Source organism: Mustela erminea, chromosome 5 (assembly GCF_009829155.1).
Source record: "Mustela erminea isolate mMusErm1 chromosome 5, mMusErm1.Pri, whole genome shotgun sequence".
NCBI classification, from domain to species: domain Eukaryota; kingdom Metazoa; phylum Chordata; class Mammalia; order Carnivora; family Mustelidae; genus Mustela; species Mustela erminea.
In genome coordinates this window covers 111,199,349-111,223,278 of record NC_045618.1, presented here as the reverse complement: position 1 = coordinate 111,223,278, position 23,930 = coordinate 111,199,349, and the positions used below count along the sequence as shown (strand labels likewise).

General features: G+C 43.8%; 1 protein-coding gene and 1 long non-coding RNA gene across 14 annotated transcripts in view; one reads left to right on the top strand and one right to left on the bottom strand.

Annotated features, from left to right (window-relative positions):
* SYNE2 (spectrin repeat containing nuclear envelope protein 2) overlaps positions 1–23,930 on the bottom strand; it is a 330,018-nt gene that overhangs the window by 85,448 nt on the left and 220,640 nt on the right. For 12 of the 13 annotated variants that reach the window (XM_032344453.1, XM_032344442.1, XM_032344445.1 and 9 more), the window contains 15 exons: positions 22,667–22,861; positions 21,824–21,898; positions 20,519–20,629; positions 16,350–16,436; positions 13,002–13,232; positions 8,836–9,018; positions 7,492–7,620; positions 6,840–6,961; positions 6,547–6,688; positions 5,046–5,177; positions 3,707–3,859; positions 3,376–3,585; positions 2,117–2,218; positions 1,101–1,220; positions 758–958 (listed from right to left, as the gene is read on the bottom strand). In XM_032344453.1, coding sequence (XP_032200344.1) covers positions 758–958; positions 1,101–1,220; positions 2,117–2,218; positions 3,376–3,585; positions 3,707–3,859; positions 5,046–5,177; positions 6,547–6,688; positions 6,840–6,961; positions 7,492–7,620; positions 8,836–9,018; positions 13,002–13,232; positions 16,350–16,436; positions 20,519–20,629; positions 21,824–21,898; positions 22,667–22,861 — 2,193 coding nt within the window. Of the gene's footprint in view, positions 1–757; positions 959–1,100; positions 1,221–2,116; positions 2,219–3,375; positions 3,586–3,706; positions 3,860–5,045; positions 5,178–6,546; positions 6,689–6,839; positions 6,962–7,491; positions 7,621–8,835; positions 9,019–13,001; positions 13,233–13,391; positions 13,504–16,349; positions 16,437–20,518; positions 20,630–21,823; positions 21,899–22,666; positions 22,862–23,930 lie in introns of those variants that run through there. The other variant, XM_032344456.1, reaches the window with a different exon arrangement.
* On the top strand, positions 13,442–23,707 carry LOC116591509. Its single transcript, XR_004286037.1, has 3 exons — positions 13,442–13,537; positions 14,344–14,422; positions 23,492–23,707. It is a non-coding gene; the product is annotated as an uncharacterized LOC116591509 (long non-coding RNA).

The window sequence follows — 23,930 nt, the reverse complement described above, 5'->3', positions numbered from 1 at the left end:
AAGGCTTTGCTTCACATGGTTGTCCTCCACCTATAGTCAGCCGCCCCTTCTAACTGGAGGAACTTACGTGAATACCTTCTATTTCTTTGAAGATACAGTGAAGGTTTAGAACAGCATCCAGCATAGGTCCCAACACACTGTAAATATTCACAGTATTCTCCTTTCTCCCTCCATTCTTTATAGAATATTTACCTCTGAAGTTCTTAGACTAAGGTCTACTTGTCACAAGCCTAGACTTCTTTAGGCAGGAACTGTCTTACATTTATTACATCACCACTTACATTATTACAGGAGTTTAGTTCGTGATCATGAGGTTTCTGTTTAATAAATGAGTGGAAAACTGAAAGAGTTATTGTAGCTTTACCCTAGGTATACATTTCTGTACTGAGGTACAGATATTTCTTGTGGTCTCAGTGCTCAGGAAAGCCTTCCCTAATTTCCTGAATTCAATTTCTCCTCTTAAATGCTCTGAAGGCACATATCTCAATTTTAAATCTATCTGAAGGACTCCTTCATAAATATGCCTTCTCTTTCAACCAAAAGTTCCAGGAATGTAAGGAAAAGTGTCTGTTTCCATTCAATCATATTCTAAGAGGTTAGCAGGGTTCCTCGTGTACTGGGAGCCCTCTAATAGATGTCTGTCGAAACGACGAGTGAATGAACCAATGAACAGTGGATATTTCACCGAGGAAGAAAATGGATGCTAAGTCAGAACGACTTAAAAGTCTATGAAAAGGTAATCTGACCCGTGTCTTACCTTGTGATTCTGTATTTGAGCCTGTAAGGCAGCTTTACTCTTGGTTTGCTGTAAGTGGTTGTGCGCAAGCTTTTCCTTCCCAATGTCCACGAGTTCTGCCATGCCTCGCAACAAGGCATCTTGCTGGCTCTCCGTGATGAAAGGGCTGCTCAGTTCCGTGTACCTGGCTCTCAGGATTCCCCACATACTGTCAAGTAAATCCTGAAAAGAAAAAGCGTCTTTATCCAGTCATGAAAATAATCCAAATGAGAGAATGAATCTAAACTCCCTTCATGGAAGAAGCAAGTCTTCCTCCTTATAATCACAGGAATTCCCTGACTGAATGTTTTCCACTCAGACACACCTCTAATTTGTAGACCTCTTGCAATAAAACATAAGGTAAACGAAGCCTCTCCCCTTCGTCTCTTAGCTTTGCCACTCGGTTCTCGGAGTTCCGCAGCTCCACTGTGCACGCGTCTGCCTTCTAAAGTAAGAGACGACGCAGAAAGGTAAAATCCTTTAATGAGTCAGAGAGGTACATATATTCATTTTAAAAGAATTAAACAGCACAGACAAAAAAAAAAAAAAAATCAGGGAAACATGTAAGTCCCGCTCCTCTTCCCTCACCTCCTGCTTCTGCCGAAGAGCCCCAGCTGACGATCTGATCTCAGCCTGTCTGACGCTCACCCCAGCACAGGCATCCGTGCCCACCCTCACACTCGCTGATGCACCCGTCCTCCGGCGTCCTCACCCAGCAGCTTCTCAGCCGCTCTTCTCATCAGCACCAACACCTGACTCCTCTTAGCCTTTGGGGCACAGTAGGCCACTGGAAGGCGCCCCACTGCTTTTGTAACCATCAGCTCTTAATGGCTTTGGGGCTGTGTAAGGGTTTCTGATTCAGGCAGTGCTACCTGGCCCATCCTTGAGTATTTATATACATATTTATTTCTTTGCACTTGTCTTCCTTAGGATAAGGCCAGTCCAATGCCTAGAGCGGTGTTTGAACATAGTAGGTGCTCAATGAATACTTGCTAAGTGAACGAAGGAAGTGAAACTGCTGTGGATGCATAACCCAGTGACCCTGAGAAGCCGGACAGGGACGGATCACCGCCGCCCCCCCGAGAGAAGGAGGGGTCTCCTTTCCCAACACCCACACCAACATGGCACAAACTTACACTTTTGCCCAGTTGGGAGGGGACAATGGTCTTCTGTTGGTTTAATTTACTCTTTTAACTTACTGGTTCCACATAAATCGTTTTCATTTTTATATATTTACTTAAGCCTTGCCACTGCTCACAAAAGAAGTGATTTAGAAGACAGCTTCCGCACAAAACTCTTCGTTCCCGGGGTAGATCGATTTAATTATTTTGACTTGATTACCTGAAGCTGTTCATCAATACTCTGGCCACTAATTTCATTCAAAGACTGCTGTAAAGATGTTTTATATTTACTAAGTTGATCATACAGTCGCTTTATTTCATTCTGCATAGGAAGATAAATTCAGGAAAACAGTTAAGAGTCTCATTTCGGCTTTCAGTACCTTTTCTTAAAATTTACTTGTCCTTTAATATTTGTGCTACCAGGAGTTTCAAACATGGACCAAAATAAAGGAATCCCCGTATCACCATCACCTGGCTTTAACAATCACTGACTTGTAGCCGGTGGTCTCTGCTCTGTCTCCTCCCCTGAGCTTTCCTGACTGTACCTGATTTCCCTCCCCTCAGATTTTTTGAAACAAATCCCAGACATTTTATTTCATCAGTGTAAGTGTCTCTTTAAAAGAGTCTTCCCTCTAAAAATACTACAGATCAACAATAATTCCTTAGTACTATTAATTGTCAGAACAGGTTCACATTTCTCTAATTGCCTGTGATTTTTCTTTTTGGTTTGTTTGAATTGGAATCTAAATGAGGTCCAATAGGTTGAAATGGGCTAACAGCAGCAGGCATCTCCAAGCACCTCTTTTTTGTTCCTGGGATTTGGGGTGGTATCGTGGAAAAACTAGGTCTTTATTCCTATGCAGCTTCCCACCGTCTGGATGGGGCTGACCGCCCTCCCACTGTGCTGCTCCAAACACTCTTCTTTCCTTGGGTCTCTTTTACTTGGATTCGAGAGGCCTCATCAGACTGAGGTTTGATTTTATGGGCGAGACCCCTTCGTAAATGGTGTTGTGTTTCACTTCTTTTCCTCTAGTTAGGAAGCTACTAAAATCGTCTCTAGTTAGGAAGCTAGTAAAATCGTCTGTTGCCTCAAGTCTCTCCTTCAAGCCACAAAAGACAACAGCCAGATGAACCTACCTGAAACACACACAGACTGTCCTTCCTTTGCTCAAAAACTTTAATGGCTCCCTGGTACCTAGAATCCTCCTGTATGATGCTCATTAACAGCTAAGTGTAACACAGGAAAGAAGCTGTGTTAGACTGACCTAACAAATTCATACCGCAACTCTGGGAAGGACCTCGCTTTCAAATAAACGGTCTCCAACCACGTGCAGCAGAACTAACCTAGAAACCCTCCCAGAGAGACCGTCTCGCCGTTTTCCTCAACAATCCCTATTCACAAATGCCACCAAGAATGATGGAATTAACGGAAATTAACCTAAAACAGTGCCAAAGAAAGCCAAGTGCCTAGCTCCGTACCTGGTAACTGCGGTTATAATCCAGGCCAGCTTTCAGGGACTTGCTTTTAGCAGCGGCTGTGGCCTGGGTGTGCTCCAGGTAGACTTGGAGGTTGTTGAAACATTCAAGAAACAAACTGGTGTTGCTCCCGGGCCAGGCCATGGCTTTCACAAGGTCATTCTTTTTGTCACCCATAGCTAAGTGAAGTTTTTTCAACTCAAGAGCCAGCGTCTGTGAAGAGAGGAAGGCAGACACAGGGAAGGACTCTGACCTTAAGAGGCTTCTTCTTGGGCTTAAATGGTGGGCAGCCTGCAGCAATGGGCCAGCACTGGGCTTGCTGGAAATTCCCTACCTCATAGTGCACCTGCTGTGCACAGACATCCCCTCTGAAGAGCCCAGGTGTCTGCAGTGTCTCCTCCACACTGCCAAGGCACTGACTGAGGGTCAGAAAGAGCTCAAATAACTTTTTATCCAAATTTATGTATGTTTCTTCTGTCAGGTTTTCCTGAATCAGGAGGAAAAAAGAAAAAGTAAAATCATTAGGATGCCTTGCCTTCCTATGCCTAAATTTTCCCTGATTTCTGTTGAAGATTACAAGTTACACTTTTTTTTTTAAGATTTTTTTTTTTTTAAATTGGACAGAGATCACAAGTAGGCAGAGAGGCAGGCAGAGAGAGAGAGAGAGGAAGGGAAGCAGGCTCCCCACTGAGCAGAGAGCCCGACACAGGGCTCGATCTCGGGACCCTGGGATCATGACCTGAGCCGAAGGCAGAGGCTTTAACGCACTGAGCCACCCAGGCGCCCCACAAGTTACACTGTTTTAAATGTGGTTGTTTTGAAAACTTCCTGAAGTAGGTAGAAGAACAAATAAATAAAATGAAGATGAAGAAGTACGACTCCAAGGGGGGGGGGGGGACCTAGGGTGGTATCATGGTGCCCTGGTGAGTTCGGGAGCCACAGATCTCCTTATGTTTTAGCATAAGCTGCTGCAGCCACCTCTTTCTCTTAACCCATGATCACCTTGAATTCTTGACCAGTTACAAGTAATTTAGACGCAAGCCAAAGCTCGAATGAGCCCCATGTGGGCTCTGGTTCCTACCGTCTTCTCTGGTGGAAACCGCACACGACCCAGCATACCATTTCAACATTAAATCTAGTCAAGGTTGTAAATCTTGTCAATACTCCCCTTCTTCCTCCCCCTTCCAATCACAGAGCACTGCTGCAGACAATACTAATCAACAATCATCCTGGTTGGGGGCACCTGGGGGGCACAGTTGGCTAAGCATCCACTTGATTTGGCCTCGGGTCATGATCTCAAGAGTCCTTGGGACGGAGCCCCATGTCGGGCTCTGTGCTCAGTACAGAGTCGGCTTGTCCCTCCCCCACTCTCTTTCTCTATCGCTAAAATAAATAAATATATCTTAAAACAACAACAACAACAACAACAACAACAAAAACACAATGCTGCTTGTTCCTGGCAATCCTGGACGTGGGTTCAGAGGCCTTTGTACACAATGATTAGGCAGCCACTACCAAATGTGAGCTGGCAAGAGATTCTATTTGCAATTCTAGGATCCACTCCATTATGAGTCTACTGTTTATTCAATAAAGACAATTCTGACTAATTCACAGCGTCCCATTTCCTTTCTTTGATACAGCCATGAGGAAAATACATAATGTGACGTTGCTACCTTGGTCTGCAGATTACTGGCTTCTTGACGCAGGTCTTCCAGCTGTATGGTGTATGTTTTCAATTCTTCAGTTGTGGGGTATCTAAAGTTATACACACTCACACTGGGCAGAACACTCATATTTGTGGCAACCTATATGAAAAAGGGGAGCCTTGTTACAATTTGAGATCCTGGAGATGTTAACAGAAAACAGCAAAATGGCCTTCACGTGTTACTGTCACATCAGGCTTTCTGCTACCCTGTCACCTGTCAGACAAAACAGTTAAATCTTAAATATTGTGGACAGGTTTGAAAGGTCATGAAAAGCTACTTAGACAGTTGAGGATCCATTTAGGTATCAAAATGGGGGGAAATAAAGCATCCCTTGAAAAACGGAGTACAATCATTAATCATTAATCTTTGAATTTAGTAGCAATACCCCTCACGTGATGAGGTGAGCTGTTTCTCTTCCCATTTACGGGTGGGCCCCCGGTATACAGCCAACTCTTGGAATACAGCACAGTCACCTCCAGGGACATATCTGCCTCCTGAATTATTACTGAGAAGTTAAATAAGTATTAAAAATGCGCTGCAATTTTAGCAGAGAGAAAGTTTCAGACTGGAACATGAGTAAGGGCGAAGCTCACGGCGAGGCAGTACCTGACTCTGCTTGGGGGAAAGAACTCTTGAGGACGTTCTACTTTGGAAAGAGAACCACATACGTGTTACGGTGTGTGTGACAAGGAGAAACCAAGACTGAAGCAGTCTTGGTTTAATTCAACATTGAGTTTAATTCAACCTTAACAGGTTACAGAAGGTTCTCGGGAGAATACAGCTGAAAAGTTCCCACCAGACTGGAGAACTGGGAAAAGGACTGGTCACATTTGCCTGGGCAGCATGAGGGCAAAGCTGAAGGCAGAAGAGCTTGACTGCTGTGAGCAACAGTGCTATTCTGCTCATGGGCTCCCTGGTTAGACAGAAATCCAGCCGCAGCTGGAGTGGTACGAATAAAACCTGCCGAGGCAGTAAGAGCGCTTGCTGGTGGAATGCAGGTACCGCTGGCAACGGGGGCTGGTACACCAGAATGCAAATTAGCTCTTGATAAAGGGATGACAGTAATACAGCGCTGTGTTGTTTTTACAGTGTTTTGTTTTTTTTTAAAAAAAACTTCTATTATTCATTCCTTTATTTATTTAACATATCAAAACTGCGATTTGATCATGTGAACCAGGCGGGCATACCACCCAATGGGAAACACAGACAAAGCAACAGGCACACAGGGCGCTAAGAGCCGTGATTAGGGAAGCTCGGGGTGCCACAGAAGCATGAAGGAGTGGCCTTTACTGCAGGATTTCCAGGAGGGCGAAAAGGGGTGAGTCAAATGAAAAATGCACTTGAATTCTTCGCTTTCTGTAAATAAGGGGCTAAGTAATGCAGAACGGAGATGTGTATGTGATGAATGTTTGTTGCATTTTCAAAGATCAACGTGCTTACTAGTTATACTGTGTAGGCATGTACTGACCTGCGGCTGCACCTGCTTAGGTAGCGGGAGCCCGAGTTTTGATGAGAGTTCGTGATGTAAATATTGCCACTTATCCCCACTGTGGCCCTGAGCTGACAAGACAGAGTCTGGAGCATCGTTTTCAGGGTTTGATGCCCGAACGCTGTTAAAGAAAAATAAAAAGGTGAAAAGGATCATCAACATACAGAAATTTTATTACATTCAGCAGTGTTTTACAAGTGATTTAAAAAGAAATGCTCTTAACTCTCCCACCCATAAAAGTTGCTGAACGTCCTCTGTTAAAAATGTTTTACCTTTCAGATGACTGCTGAGTTGTATCTTTATCAGGTTGGCAATGCTGGGGCCACATTTTCTTGGCATTATTTTCGATGAGTTTGATGAAATCTTTCTGTTCCATTGGTTTTAACTCCAGAACCTACAATTGGGGGAGATTCAAATGGTCCAAAGTTTTCAATTAGTGGCCAGTGGTTTCTTCTGTTGAGATCTCATTCTGAGCCACTTCCTCAATTATTATTTACTACTTCCTTTTCTTGCTTGCTTATTCTCATTAACTTTTACGTCTCAAAAACCTACTTAAAATGTTCACAGAATGACCAAATACATATACAATACATATTACACACATGGAATATTCCCCAAAGTATGTCAACACATTTTGAAACAATAGGGAGAGAGATGTTACAGTTACAGAAGCAAGTTCACCTTGAAGGTATTTACTTAGTTTGAAATAAGGTGCAAGTTAATGAAGTAGCAAAGTCAGAGCCCCCACCTGCAGAAGACGAAAGCAAAGCAGCCCATACCGCACACGCTCAATACGCAGGAACACCTGGATACCACACTTTCCATCCAGGCACATAAGAAAACACCCCAATGGCAGTTTGGTACTTAGTTCAAAGGGAGAGTCCATACAGAAAGCTTTATTCCTATCCTTCTATCTGCAATTACCTGTTGCTGCTGGAAATCTCTTTGTCTGCCGAACTGTGGCCTTTCGGTTACAACAGATTCAAATGCAGAAAGGTTATCTGGTTGGAGATCGTTTTGATGCTCTGAAGGTCTCTTTAGAATGGCAGAATGCTGCAAAAAATTTTATGATGGTGGAGTATTTAAAAAAAAAAAAAGACCCACTTTATTTCAGTTCTAATAATGAGACTACATGATGGACAAGTTTTATATAAAGTAAGTGACTGTATTTTCGTATTTACTGTAATTATATGCTATGATTTCATGTACTTATTTCAAAACAACTGCAAAAAACCATTGTATTTGATGATGTGGTCCTCCTGTTTCCTCAGTGTAATTCATCCAATGAAATTACTAAAAGCCAGGAAATGTATTGCTTTTCTGTTTTAAGAACAAAGTAAAAAAAAACAAACCTAAAAGATAGTTATGCTTTTGCATTCAGATTTCCCTTATGTCCAGAACCTTTGTTTAAAAAAAGAGAACACAGGAGGATGAAAGGGGAATTTTGAAGCCTGTGTATATCCAGCCAATCTTATTTCTGTGACTGTAAGTTCTCTAAGTAGGAACCACCATCTCCTAAGTACAGACACAACTCTCACATAGTAATACCCTACTCATAGATGTGTATCTGCATTTATAAACACAGAAGTCTTTTCAAAGTCTCAAGAACACTGTAACTGTAGGATACTTTGATCAGTATATATATTTGTAAATGAATAACAAGAAGGACCCCGGAAACACATTTCATATTCCTGATATCAAGTCTTAATCTTCTTAAGAGCTTTATTTTCCAGTTAACCAGAATCACAAATTTTCTTTAAAACTTACCCTTCCTTTAAGAAGAAGGCTTCCACTGCCTCATTACTAGCAAGAACCATCCAACCAATCAAACCAACCCAAACCAAACCTACACTGTCATCAGCAGCCCAGGTAGGAAAACCGCAGGTAAAATGGGACCAGGAACAAGAGTCAACATGGCCATCCCTTCTAGCTTTAAGAGGCTCCATCTTGGGGCGCCTGGGTGGCTCAGTGGGTTAAAGCCTCTGCCTTCAGCTCAGGTCATGATCTCAAGGTCCTGGGATCGAGCCCCACATCGGGCTCTCTGCTCAGTGGGGAGCCTGCTTCCCCCTCTCTCTCTGCCTGCCTCTCTGCCTACTTGTGATCTCTCTCTGTTTAAAAAAAAAAAAAAAAAAAAAAAAAAAAAAGAGGTTCCATCTTCCGTACTCCGTGGAATTCTTCAGTAGCCGTTTCACCACCTCTGCCAGACTCCTTCCTGGTAGCTCTCCCGTATCATCCACCCCCAAACGCCTGCATGTCGCCGTGTTTTACCTGGTCTTCGCTGTGTTTCTCCTGAAGCATGATCTGGACTTTTTCCAAATTGCACTTCACAGTCTTTAGTTTCACAGACAGAGCTTCAGCCTCCTGCTGAGTGGCCCCACTGTCTCCCGGCCCTCGATCTTTGCAGCTCTCCAGCAGGGAGGCGACCTTGTGCTCGATCTCTGTTAGCATGGCCTAGGAAACACAGTCACTGGAGTGTTCATGGTTTTGGTCTTGAACAAGCATTACACTCTAAAATGAGCTAGATTCCCTCTGTCTACCTAGGATATGTAATAAGTCTCAGAACCACAGATTAGAAGGGACCTTGGGAAAGCAACAATTTCCACGTAATTCTTGAGCTTTCGGACGGGGGTACAACCAAACCAATCTCAAACTGCAGATGTCACCCTCCAAAATAATCTAAAATAAGTGACTCTATAATCCCTTTAGAAAATACAGTTGAATGTAACCAGCATAGCACAGTGGTTAAGAACACAGACACTGGTTGGCTCAGTCAGAAGAGCACGTGACTCTTGCAGAGTAGTGAGTGCGAGTCCCATGTTAGATACAGAGATTACTTAGATGAACAAACAAACAAACTTAGAACAAAAACAAAAACACAGACACTGGAAGTCGACTGAGTTCAGATCCCACTTAGCAGCTGGGTAAACCTGAACACCTTACTGTGCATGAATGTGCCTTCATGTCATCTGCAAAATGGGGATACTAACAGAACTTACCTTCTAGGGTTACTCGGAGGAAATAGGAGTTAAAGTCCATGCACTCTGGCCAGTGCTTGACACACAGTCTATGCTATTATTATTCCACCCCTCCCCCCATCCCAAACTTTCCCAACCTTTTCCTGTTCCAATCCAAGAGTCGAGTCGTAATAATAGCAAAAGAATTTCACAGAACCCTTGGAAGGTTCCTTCCCTTCTCTTTTTCAAGTTAAATAAACTTCTAAAATATCAGAAGAAGATGACAGAAGAAGTACTGACAGAAGAAGTAATTTGGAACCTAAAACACTTAGTCATTGATACAACTGGCCAACTTACACACGGATCTAAAAATAAATCCGCTAGATGAAGTAAGTTTCCCTGTAAGTCACTGTCACTGTATTCTTCCCCAACAGGTCGAGCCAGCCCTCCTCTGGGACTTTGTAGCCCAAGCGGTCACGCCAACTGGCTGAGTACACACCAAGCAATAGCAGCATTTGGAGTCCCACTTCAGCACCGGGGTCATGTGGGCTAAAACTTGCTCGACTAGGAACAAGTTCCGCTCTTTGAGAGAAACTGAAGGAGACACTATGCTTAAAACACATTTTCAGGGGTGCCTGGGGGGCTCAGTGGGCAGAACATGTGACTCCTGATCTTGGGGTTCTGAGTTTGAGCCCCACAGTAGCTGTATACATTACTTAAAAAAATCTCAAAAAAACAAAAAACACGGGCACTTGGGTGGCTCAGTCCTTAAGCGTCTGCCTTCAGCTCAGGTCATGATCCCAGGATCCTGGGGTCAAGCCCCGAATTGGGCTCCCTGCTCAGCGGGGAGTCCGCTTCTCCCTCTACCTCTACCCCTCCCCCCTGTTCGTTCTCTCCCTCTCTAATAAACAAAATCTATAAGAACAAAACCAAGATTTTCAAAGAATGTATCCTTGTAACTCCACTATCCAAGCAAACTACCTGTATCCTCTACAGACTCCTCTACACTTAACACGTAATCATAGATTTTACAGTGGCTACAGAGTATATTACAATTTTGTGCTCCTTTTTTCCATGTAGCTATTTTAGGTATACTTTATAATTTTACACGTGTCTATAGACATATGCTTCATGATTCCCACTTTGCTAGCTGCAAGTGGATATTCCGTGATTCATGTAACTTCCTTATTGGGAAGCCTTTAAGCTGGTTCCAGTCCTTCACATGTGTCATTAACACTGCCACAAATATTTTTCTTTCTGGGTTATTTTCAGAGGGTACATTTAAAGTAATGGTGTTATTAGGTCAAATAAGATGGACATTGTATATTCTGATAGCTGACCTCCCCAAACACTGAGACAATCATAGAATAGTGCACCCAGAGTTTTCCAGGATGATATAATTTTTGCCAAGGCAACATGGGAACAAAACAACAGCTGTTTTGGTTCACATGTTCTTAACAATCAAGGCTGAACAATTTCTTCTCAAATATTAAATGACCAAATATAGTTTTTTTCTTGACTGATCTGTTTGCTCCTGTCCTTTGGACATGTTCCCACTGGAAACTTCATGTTTTCTACAGGAAGGCTTTTTATATATATCAATATTAAGTTTTATGTGCCATGATGTTCTACAAATGAGCCAAAGATGGCCCCTCTCTGGGTCCCTATGTTGCTTATTTTTTTTTAAAAAGACTTCATTTATTTGACAGACAGAGACACAGCGAGAGAGGGAACACAAGCAGGGGAAGTGGGAGAGGAAGCAGCAGGCTTCCTGCTGAGCAGGGAGCCCAATGTGGCGCTAGATCCCAGGACCCTGGGATCATGACTGAACCACCCAGGCACCCCTCTGGGGCTTACTTTTTCACAGCAGGCCAGAATCATCAGCTCAAATTCTACTGGCACCAAACCTGAAGTGGGACCCACATCTGCTCCCTATCGTCGACACACAACTCTGGGGTCTGGAAGACCCTCGCCTCTGCTGCCCTCTGGAGCTCTCTGACATCACCTAGACCACACAAGCCCCTCTGGATTCCCTGCTCCCTGGGAGTTCCTCTGCTTTCCTTCCCTTCCAGGTCATGGCCCCACCTCTATTCCCTGCCACAGCCTCTGGAAGGGCGCCTACAGAGAGAGGGACTTTCCCAGGCCTTGAGCTCCTGCCAAAATGTTACCCAAAGCAAGCCTGTTGTGGGCTACTGCCACCTTGTGGTCGTGTCTTTCCATCGCCAGCCCCCAAATCCTTGATCTCCCTCCAAGGGGCATGAGAAGGGGATTCTGGTGGTGCTCAAGGAAATCAGCATGGGGTCCATCCGGTCTGCAAAGCAATCAATGGGCAAATCTATCCTGCAGAGCTTTGCGTGGCTGAGACTTAACACCTTGAACACCTCAGGTGCCATTTAGCACAACACTGCTCTGTGTCGTGGTACGGTCTTTTCCAGACTCCTCTGGGCCTCACCAGGGACGCAGCAGCACCAGTATTTAAGGGAACCCACCCTATCAAGAGCTGACTTTGGGTGTCAGAGGTGGGGATTTCCTGGGGAAGGAGGTCAGCCTATCCACTGGGTACTCTATGAAGCAGGCATTGGATACTGTAGGGTTGTGCACCTTAGTGGGGTAAGGGGGATGACCAAGGAGGGGCTACCCGCAGCTCCAATGGGCTATCATGGGAGGAGTTCCGCTGTGGCTGGGCCAGTGATAAGGGGGCACTCTGAGAGGATGTCCTCATTCCTGGTGTCCACTATGGCAGACAAATGAGCCAATCAGGCTGAGATATTGGACCAAGGGTGATCTAACCACCCCTGGGGACACTGGATTATGCTGTGGTGAGGTCATCATTCTAGCTTTTCCCTGGAGGGACAGAGAGATCCCATCCTTTCGGTCAAGGCAGCAAATGTTACTCAAAATGACTAAAGGCGAGGAGGTTTATCTTCCTGTCCCCTGTGCCCCCCACCCCGCCACTCCCCCAGCGAGAGTAGGAGCATTCACAGTAAAATGGCAGCAAAGGCCTTTTATGCTCTATCTGTGATCTTGCAAGTCAGGCTATTTGGTTTCACTTCAGAAGAATGGAAGTTCTAAGGACTTACTATGAATACAAGTAACAGCCTTCCCTGAGCCCTTCTCATACACTTGATACACCTGACACTGGTTTTTGTGCCTTATCTCACTGAACCCTGCAAAGTCCTATGAGATAACTGACCACATGAGGAAAATGAGGTAGAAAGCTAAGGTCCCCAAATTCATAGTTAATGTGACGGAGCTGGATCCAGATTCTACATTCGGAGCTCTTAGCCACTACGGTCTCTCCAAATACTCTGCTTCCATAAATCTCAAAGAAGTACCCCAAGAACAAAAACCTGAGGCCAAGATAAACACAGGGGTCTGAGTAACAGGAAGAAACGCACTGTTGCTTTAAGAGAACTTCACCCAGTCTTGGAAGGTGATTGGTGAGGCAGCCAGCCATGAACTCCAACCCAGGAGCCTTACCTGGCACCCTACCAGCTGCTGTTCCACCACCTGCTGCATGTCTGCATCTAACGTTTCCGGCTCGAACGCCACGTTGGCTTGGTGCAGCCACAGCTCCAGCTCGGCCACCTGGGTCTTGCAGGCATGGAGGATTTCCGCAGGCTCGGGCCCAAATTTCTCCACCGTGGACTCAAAAGCTCCTTGCTTGTCGGAAAAGCCCAGAGCAGCAGCCTTGAGAGGAGGTGTGGCACCCTAAGACAAACCCAAAGATAAGCTAGCAGTGAAAAGCCATGGAATCCCAAGTTTGCAGATTTGAGCTTGCAAAAGGCTGGGAACTTCCAGCATTTCCCCCAGTTATGAGAAAACAAGTAAATAAGGGCAGAAGAAGTAAGAAAGAAGAGAAAAATGCACCTCCACACTCATAGCAACTATCATGTGACCTCGTGCTCCAGGTTTCCAAGCAGCCGATCCGCATGTACACAGGTGGTGTTCCCAGGCACAGAGGACGCAAACGGGCTTCGCAGCTCATTAAACAGCGAGTGGGCCCCGGGAGACAGGTGAGAGGGTGTGGGTGTGTGTATCTGAAACTTTGCAGCGAATTGGCCAGCGTATGAATTTGTGTGACACGATTAAGCAATGCTTACATTGCTGTGAGCTCTGATCAAACAGGAAAAAAAGGCTCTTTACACACCGGCTGGGATACAAGGAAATGTGCCACACACTCAACAAGTAGATTTTAAAATATTGTAGCTTTTCTTTTTTTTTTTTCCCCTGACATGCATGCTATTACTCATCTAAATTTCTCCCCGTTGAAAGTAGTGTGAGTCAACTAATGAGCTTTAGTGGGGTAGTCTGGAAATTTTTCTTCTGTTCTTATGAGAGAGTCCCTGAAACTGCTTTTCACTGTCTAGATACTCAAATATTACTGAGTTAAGGTGCTTACACTAAAGTACAAAGCAAGCATGATATAAGATGTGTTCTTACTGAAGCACCTGGGTGGCTTATTGACCCAAAAGAAAAATTTCTTCTGGATACCAAATCGAGTATTCTATTAATAATATAGTAGATGTTTTCAGGAATGCCTGCCTGGCTCAGTCAGTTAACAGTCTGCCTTCAGCTCAGGTCATGATCCCAGAGTCCTAGGATCGAGTCCCACACTGGGCTCCTTGCTCAGCAGGAAACCTGCTTCTCCCTCTGCCTGATGCTCCCCGTTTGTGTGTGTGTGTGTGTGTGCACATGCGCTCTCTTTCTCTCTCTGACAAATAAATAAATAATCTCTAAAAATATATATTAGGTATTTTCAATATGGAAGTAAAAGAAGATCTGATACACAGATGTATTTGCTTCTCACATCCTTTTCCAGAATACTGAAAGATTCTATCAACCCTTCTAGAGAAATGCTTTCAGGAATTTGTGTTTGCTCTACAAGATTATTGATCTCAGTAAGTATTTATTATGATTACGATAAACTACAATATTTTCTATATAAGACTTTGCTAACTACGTGTTAGCATCTAAAATAGTTCACAAATGTATACCCTAACTCAACTCAAAGGCAGAAAAATTCCCAATGTCTACAGAATTTTGTACAACAAAAGTAAACAAAACAGGCAAGTGGTAACAACAACATGCAGGGTGTGAAAATATCCATTTTTCACACACATGGTGAGTATTAGGAAAGCTGGCTTAGCAGAAGTGTCTCTGAGTTGCACCTGCTCCTCCGACCATGTATTAACTTCACCTGTATGATCTTTACTAACAAAACACTATTTCTCCCGTGCCTTCAAGTCAATATTTTTATTTAAGAATAACCTTTCTTGAAGAAAGTCTTCCATTGCCTTCTGTTTCTCTGCACAATTGGGTCTGCACTTGGGAGTCTCCTGGTTTCAATTTTCTTTTTTTAATCCTGATTTTTTTTTTAATCCAGATTTCTTAAAAGCAACAGTGGTGTGATTTTACTGCCAAACACCAACTGCCAGTCAACTAATTAACTTCTAGTTTTCAGATATTGCTGGCAAAGATTGGGGGATCCTCTTTGTCACCCAAAATAACAATCATTAATATTACCTAATTAGTCTGTGATAACAGATTTACCATCGACCTTCTTTATTTATTCAAAAACATTATTTGAGCACCTATCATGGGCCACACACATTTTTTAATGGCAATATTGAGTTTCTTTCCTTTTTCACTAACTCGCTGAATTAATGAGAAAACAAGGAAGCTGGGTAACTAATCTGGGCTTTACTTGCTAGTTATTTGACACTGAAGAGAATCCAAAGGTGAACGGAAGGGGAAAAAAGAATATTTGCAACCATAGAAACTGCACTTGCAAAGGTGGCCTGGGAAACCTGCCAGTAACCAGTTCACCCACCCCTTTTTATAGTCAAAGAAACCTAAGTTCATTTAATGCTTAAGCAATTCACTCACCACCCATTTTACCACTTTGCTTCTGAGAAGCTTGGGCCCACGTGTAAGTTACTTGCCTGAGGTAACACAGCTCTACCATCTTTTCATTCAGAGTCTACAGTTTTTCCCCACAATTATACCCCTGCTAAATATCTCTTCTAAATGGCAGCCCTAAATTCTAAAACCAGAAATGATTTAAGTGACTGTTTTATGATTGTGCATTTCGGGGGGGGGGGGCACTCAAAAGTATTACCCCAAGTATTTCTTGTTAAAGAGAATTATGTCCTCTCTACCACGTAACCGTAAATTAGTAATACCCAACCCTTTACTGGGCTCAGGGGCCAGGCCACCATGCTTCAATCCCTGACTTCATTATGCCCTGGGGTCCACAAGTCCACATTCTTCACATGACTTTGCTGATGCTCTAGCATCCAAGTCAGGCTCTCGCTTGGTGAATGTCACACAGCTTGGTTTCTGCATTGACACGCCACTGATCGAAGTAACAGGATTCAGTTAAAGTGCAAGCTAATTTTCTGGCGGTGGCTGTATTTCATGTCAAAATACCGATGCTTTGAATTTACTCCTTAATATTTTACAGTCAATTCTACAAACATCTCTAGTCTCCCCCCTGCCAGCACCACCAGCACCACCGTACACAAATTTGTTACATAAGTTACAGCTACAGAAGAAAGAAGTAGCTGTTGGTGGAAAGGCTAGCTCGCTCTGGATACTTAAAGGTGAGCAAGCGCTAAATCCTTCCTCGCTCTGCACCATGCTTACATGCTAGGTCACTGATGGCAAATCTTCCAGTCCTCCAGCTTGCCAGCACATATGAAGATGCTTAAGTTGACAAAGAACTCTTGCCTTGATATACAAAGTATTGCAAACAGAGAGAGCTGGTCAGCTCTGTGTGCTCGCCCAGGTACCGGAACAGTTTGCTTATTACCAGTAGGGACTTACCTCCTCTCTTTGGTTGGGACTCGGTGAGTCTGGTGTAAGACTTTGGGCCACTGGATTATCAAATGTGCTTATTTTCTCAGCTGCCTCCTGTAAAGAAGAGAACCAGAAGTCCAGAAAACTTCCTGCTTTGGCTTATTTTACATTATCACTTGATTGCAGAAATGTCCAGAAAAGTCAGGCGCATTTTGAGAAAAGTTGGTTCGTTAGGAGGGAAAAAAAAATCAGTTCCCTCAGGTTTGTCTTTATTTGAAAGACTTGAATTTTCCAAAGCTCTCTAGTTAATGAGGAACCTACAAGGAAATCTATACAATTCTGTATTTAAGTGGATTAATAGGAGAACTAAAATTAAGTGAAATTATATGCTAAAGGCCACCTTTCAAATAAAAGGGGGAAAGATTAACTTATTAAATTTGGGAGCTATTCTGGTATTTCGTGAGAAAGTATAACCAAATCATTGTCTCACTCCTAATAATGGATTCTAATTGTATCTAATATTCATTAATTAATTTTTAGAGACAGTGCAAGCGGGGTTGGGGGGGTAGAGGGAGAGAGGGAGAGAGAGAATCTCAAGCAGACTCCACGCCCAGCATTAAGTCCAACATAGAGGTTGATCTCACAACCCTGAGATCATGACCTGAGCCAAAATTAAGAGCTTGTCAGTCAATCAACCAACTAAGTCACCCAGGTGCCCCTGTATCTACTATTTAAATGTAAAAGTTATACCCAAAAAACTTTCTTACAAAAAAGTGACTCTTTTTCTAATCTAGCAGTGGGGAAGGACTTTGAAAGCATGACAAGAAAGGGAAAGAATGTTAGTATTAGCAACATAAAAAAATAATAATGTTTACCTTCAAAAGCATCATAACCTAAGTTAAAAATAAATGAACAGACAGATAATAGCTTACAATGTGTTAATATCCTTTATATCCTTGTAAGTCAGTAAGGAAAACATCAAACCCTATGTAGAGAAAAAGTCAAAGGGCATGAGCAAGCAACTCATAAAAGAAGAATACAAAACAGGAACACCTGGGTGGCAGAATCACTTAAGTGTCCCCATCCTGGTCCAACTCTTGGTTTTGGCTCATGTCATGATCTCAGGGTCATGAGATCAAGCCCCACATCAGGCTCCTTACTCAGAAGGGACTCGGCTTCAGACTCTCCCCCACTTTGCCTCCCCCCGCCCCACCCCTCTTGCACATGTGCACACGTGCTCTCCCTCTCTCAAGTGAATAAATACATCTTTAAAAATAAGAATACAAAAGTCAATAAACACATATTCAACATTCTTAGAACATAAATGTCATTTAAACCACTGGATAAGCCTGGCTAAAACTGAAAATAACCCATGTCAGTTTGGGGCATTTCCATGCATTCCTGTAAGGAATGAAACTGATATGGTGTTTCCAGAGGGCAAACTTTCTAGTTTGATAATGTGTGTGACACTTAATGGATGTATACTTTAACCCAGCACTCCCAATTAAGTTAACCAAGGTTAAACATTGGGAAAATCATATCGACACAAATAATTAATATCATGTGGTAGGAAAAATATAATTGACGAATCTTGTTTGTTACTAGCTGCATGATCTCACATAAGTTAACTGGGCTTCTCTGAGCCTATGAGGTGGGACTACAACGACCTTACTCATGCATGTGATTACTCAACAAGATGACATACAGAAAGCATCTAAACGTAACTAACAAAATGTTACTTTTCAGCTTCTTATACTGAAAACAAGAGCTGCTATTAGAAAGGTACAAATCAGGGGCGCCTGGGTGGCTCAGTGGGTTAAGCCACTGCCTTCGGCTCAGGTCATGATCTCAGGGTCCTGGGATTGAGCCCCGCATCGGGCTCTTTGCTCAGCAGGGAGCCTGCTTCCTCCTCTCTCTCTGCCTGCCTCTCTGCCTGCTTGTGATCGCTCTGTCAAATAAGTAAATAAAATTAAAAAAAAAAAAAAGAAAGGTACAAATCAGAACTAAAGTAAAGCTTAGGCAAAACTGGAAAGGGAGGTCAGGATAGTGAAATCTGGAAAGGCTAAGAAGAATGCATTTTACTCCGCAGATAATCAGAATCTGGTAATCAGATAATGGTTTAAGGGAGAGTCCTCAGTTACTAAGATGCACTCAGCAAAATAACTGGAGGCTCTAAAACCAATTAGAAGGCTATTCCACAAGTCCAGGGCAGAGTCACAACTGCCTGGAATAGGATGGCAAAATCATGGGAAGGAGGATGTCAAGACTGAATGGACATCACTTGGCCACTGACTGGACATGGAAGGCAAGAGAAGTGATGTACCTGACAAGACTCTGAAGTTTGTCTTAGACTCTGAGGAAATTGTGGTGCCATCAACAGACATGGAGAAATTAGAAGCAGCGGTGTTTGAAGGAAGTTGGTAAAATGATTTGAGATGAAGGAAAAACATCCAAAAAGAGAAATCTATCAGCAAGGTAGAAATGTAAAACAGACTTAAAGGAAAAGTCAAGACAAGAGGCTTGATGCGGGGATCACTGGCACAGAGGGGACTACCAAACCTGCAGGAGATAAAACTGCCCTGAGGGAAATGAGGGAAGGAAGGGGACAGAACACCAGACAAATGTCCACCATCACGTGGCTGGGGCAAGAGATGGTGACAGAGGAGGGGTTGCAGGGAGATGAGACCAGAGGGCGCAGAATTTAGAAAGCCAAAGGAACCCTGCATTTCAGGAAGTAAGAGATGCTGATAGTGTCTAAAGCTGGAGAGATTAGTAAGGATTAGGACACATTAAGGGGCACTACACTGATGTTTTAATAGTCATTGGCAATTTAAACATAGCCAGGGGCAAAATTTGATTTATAATCAGGGGCCAAAGGTGAGAAGCCCCCAGTAAAGACCTCTGGGTATGAACAAGAGGAAGCATAGTAAATGACCCGAGGGAAGCAGGATGGAGAAAGTCAATGCATTAAAGGACCATGCTGAGCCCAGTACAGGACATAAACATGTAAAAGATCAATTCTTTGCCATTCACTGAACTGTGTCTGTATGTGCAGAGAAGTGTGGTTAAGTCCTAACTGAGGTTCAGAATGCTTCCAGGATGAAGGGAAGGCGGAGGCTTCTTGGAGGAGGTGGAAGATGACAGGCCCTGGTGGGTCACTGAGCATGCTGTCTACAGGCTGGCTGGGAGAGAAGGGCCTTCCGGGCATGCAAGGCAGTCTCTAAGACAGTCTGGGCTTTGGGATGCTCAGCTGGTTTAGAAGGGTGGGACCACGAGGGAGAAAGACTTGCTGGAGGTGGGGAGACTGACTACATCTCAGATAGAGAGGGAAGGAACCGGTCAAGAGGCAGAGTCTGGTGCTGAGGTTTAATGAAAGGACTGGCCTGGGGGTGGGGGGCCAGGGGGGAGCCCTGGACCAGAGCCAGGATCCGGAGGCAGGTGGCCATGATGCTGGGATATTTCAGAACAAGGGGAAAACATCGTTTTCACATTAGTTTATAATGATTTTCCAAGGTAAGGGCACTTGGCCTTTAGTCTGAGAGGCTGGAGAAGATTTGGAAGGTCACAACGAACAAAAAGAGATTAATACACATTACACACTACCTTGTTCAAAAAAGAGGATTAAAGGGAGACTCTTCTCCCAATTACTCCCCAAAGAGAGGTGTGTCAAATGCTTTGAAACACTATGGTGAACCTTTTAAAGAGGGGCTCCTAGGGGCGCCTGGGTGGCTCAGTGGGTTAAGCCTCTGCCTTGGGCTCAGGTCATGATCCGGGATCCTGGGATCGAGCCCCGCATCAGGCTCTCTGCTCAGCAGGGAGCCTGCTTCCCCCCTCTCTCTCTGCCTGCCTCTCTGCCTTCTAGTGATCTCTCTCTCTGTCAAATACATTTAAAAAAAAAAAATCTTAAAAAAAAATAAAGAAGGGCTCCTTTGAGTCATGTTAGTCTGAATTCTTGCATATGGAATTCTCAGAAAATACTCTCCTGTTATCATTGAGTACACAACAGAAATGCAAATAATAAGCAAGTACTTGGCTGTTTTTGAATTTGTGCAGAAGTAATGGTGAGAAACTTACAACAAATTCAGCCCCCGCAAGTTCCCTCCCTAACAGTCTTTCAACCAAGAAATTTCTTGGACTTACATCCTTTACTGTCCCTGTGAACCCTCAACCACCCTTTTGGTTATGCTCAGCATTACCTGAACGATGGTTCCAGAGGACGAGGATGCTCTATCTTCCTCCACATCCCTATCATGCTTCCAGAGTGAAGACCAAGACCCAGAAGACGGCTCTGCTTTCTTATCTCCGTTCTAACACAGTAATCAAGGGATTAGTGACGAAGTCATTTCCTACCATCCTCACAGCATCCTACTTACCTCTCCTGGAAAACTCAGTTTATCAGGCAGTGTAACCATAGCCCTTAATTCCCCACCTCCTCTGTTTTTCACCCCTTTCTTCGGCTAACTAAGTCACAGGAGTCCAAATGCGGTTGACCTTCCTGAAGCCTAAAAGATATTCTGAAAAGTTGGAAGTCAGCTCACATCTCTCGAGAAGGTTCTTTCAAATGGCGCTTTAGGAATTTCATCTGCTTTGGTAAATGTAACCTTAAATGTTATCTTTAAATAACGGCCTGATGAACATGCGTTTTGCTGTTGCCAAAGACAAACAGGGGATATTATAAACGTATCAGCTCAGAGACAAATAGAGGTCTTAAATTAGAACCACACGCCCAGGCTGTCTATTCTTGGCCCCAGTTCCTCCTCTGTTCTCACTCTTCCGTCTGCCATGAAGGGGCATCATCAGATCACGAGGCTGGTGGTCTGAGCGTGCAGCGTGCCTGCGCTCTCCCTTGTCCTACCCCGTTCCATGCTGTCCTGGTCTACAGGGAAGCCGGTGGTTCCATGTGAGAGTGGTGCTAGTCCGTAAAATGAGCCTAGAAAGTGTCTAGTGGTGACATGTGAGACACAGAGAAGACCGATTGCTGCAATTTTCTTCCTTTCGGCACAAGACCCATCATAACTTTTGTTTTTAAAGTATGAAACGAAAATTGATACCAGGGAAGACAACTGTCCATGTCCCCTTCAATCTGTTCTAACGAAGTCGTAAGGATGAGTGGTGTTAGCTGCTAACACAATGCTGTTTCACACTAATTCAAATCTGAAAAAATTAAGTTCTACAAAGCACACTAGGAGTGCCAACCCAGCAACATACTCTCCCAACTTCAGAGGATATACTCAGAAGTCAGGATATGACTAAGAACTTCACCTCCTCCCTTCTGCTAACAAGTGTGTCTGAATTGCATTTCTCCCACTCGGGCAAGAAGTAGATTTAGACGCTCTTGACGTTAATAACGTAGGAGAATGGCTTCAATCGCCCTTATAAAACAGCGGCATTACGTTTTAAAATCCTTGTGTTTCCATTCATTTTTAAGAGCTTCCCATTGAACTGAACTTCTTTTAGCGATCGGTTCTCATGCAATATAATGAGAAAATCATGTTCCTTACTTCGCTCTTCAGGGAGCTCTCTTCCGCCTCTTCCGTGAGCGCTGGCAGGAAAGACATGGAACCGGTTTTGTTCACCTGAAAGGCACAGCACAAACACTTGTAGCCGCTTTGCTGGTCAACATCCCCAGGATCCCGGCCCGGCCGCATCTTTATGTAGCTAATTGTTCACTCGCTTAATTCAAGAAGCCCACCCACCCACGCAGGTCAGATCTATATCCCTTTTACCCACATCGCTCCCTGTGGCCCGTCCTCCAACAGTTCAAAATGGGATCCACCGCTGTGGGCTCCAAGTGGGCTTAGAGTGGGGTCAGGTCCATTTTTGACTTTGCACTGAGCTAACCGGTTGGGACAAAGATCCTTCCAGGAATGCTCCCAGCCTCCTGCCCGTGGAGTTCCATTCACACCTCAAGGAACCTGGGCCTAAGAATTCCCGGTTGAGTTCAGAACAGACCCAGCCCAAGGATTTATATTCCCTAGTGAACAATTTCAGGCAAATAGCTCCACTTTTAAAATTCCCATAGGCCAGGGGCGCTTGGGTGGCTCAGTGGGTTAAAGCCTCTGCCTTCAGCTCAGGTCATGATCTCAGGGTCCTGGCATCAAGCCCCGCATTGGGCTCTCTGCTCAGTGGGGAGCCTGCTTCCTCCTCTCTCTCTCCGCCTGCCTCTCTGCTTACTTGTGATCTCTGTCTATCAAATAAATAAATAAATAAAAATCTTTAATTAAAAAAAAAAAAATCCCATAGGCCATCACCCTAGATGCCACAGGCTTTTCAGGGGACAAGTAACACCGATTCAGCACTCCCGTGGGGGAGTGGGACCAACATTAGCCTGAAGTCCTACCCACCTTCCACTCAGAATCCCTCTCGGCCACTCTCTCCTCCTCTGATGCTCCGCTTGACAGCATTTCTTGTTCTAATGCTGGTTGGTCTTGCTGTAAATGCTGGTGAAGGGTTAGTATGGCAGCCTTCAGGTCCACCAGCAGGTTCTCCTTCTTCTGGTTCAAACTCAGAATCTGCTTTTCCACACCTTCGATATCTCCCTGTGCAGAAAGAGCGTTTGCATCGCTGTGAGCCATCTGAGGCTGCTGCCTGCCCCCAGGAGCTCGCATCATTTGGTATGAGGGGGTGATGAGTGTTCTATGCTATTTGGTGTGCAGAGCCAGGAGTGAATGTCTGGGATGGTACAGCTCCTCCCCACCCTGGCTGTGTTGCCAAATGACCTGGCAAGGGTTTATAAGCTCCCTCATAGGATGACTTAGCTTCACTGGACAACCCGGTCCATCAGATTCACACTTGTTAATACTAATACTTATTTTTGCAGAAAACACAACAGAGTTTTCTGCAAAGGTAAGTGTTAGTATTAGCAAATGTGAATTTTTTAAATATCAACTATGGAAAGGTTGACATATTTGGAGGATCTGTGTAACTGGCCAAACGAAATTTTCCACACGATCAAGCATGATGTCATAAAACCATGCACAATTAGAAGATCCATTCAAAATACAAACAGGCCAATGAACCTTAATCCAAGGGCATGAAAGTTCATTGACATGGCTTTGGATTCCATTTAACGACTAAACTGGGAGTAACTTCTACTGGTTGGAGTTTAGTTTCAAAGAATCGCTACAATTATTCAAAATGGTTATTAAAATATTCCTTTCTTTACCAAGTACATGTTATTGAGAGGCTGGGTTGTTTTCATATACTTCAAACACAACTACATACCTCAACAGACGGAATGCAGAAGCAGACGAGAACCTAGCTGTCTTCTACCAAGCCAGACATTTGAGATTTGCAAAAATGTAAATGAAGTCCCTCCTCTCACTACATATCCTTTTGGAAACTGTAACTTCTTTCATAAAAATATGTTATTTCTATCAATATGTAATGGGTATATTTTTATTTTAAAATAAACTAAATTATTTTTACATGTTTGAGTTTTCATTTCTTTCTCTATCAGTAGATATGATTCACATAAACCAAAGCTCTTTGGGGTCCTCGTATTTTTTAATGTAATGGGAATTTAACAGATTTACCATACTGAGTCTTTAATGTTGAGTCTGCCTTACTGAGTCCACCACCTAATAGGTGTGTCCCCTTAGACCCCTC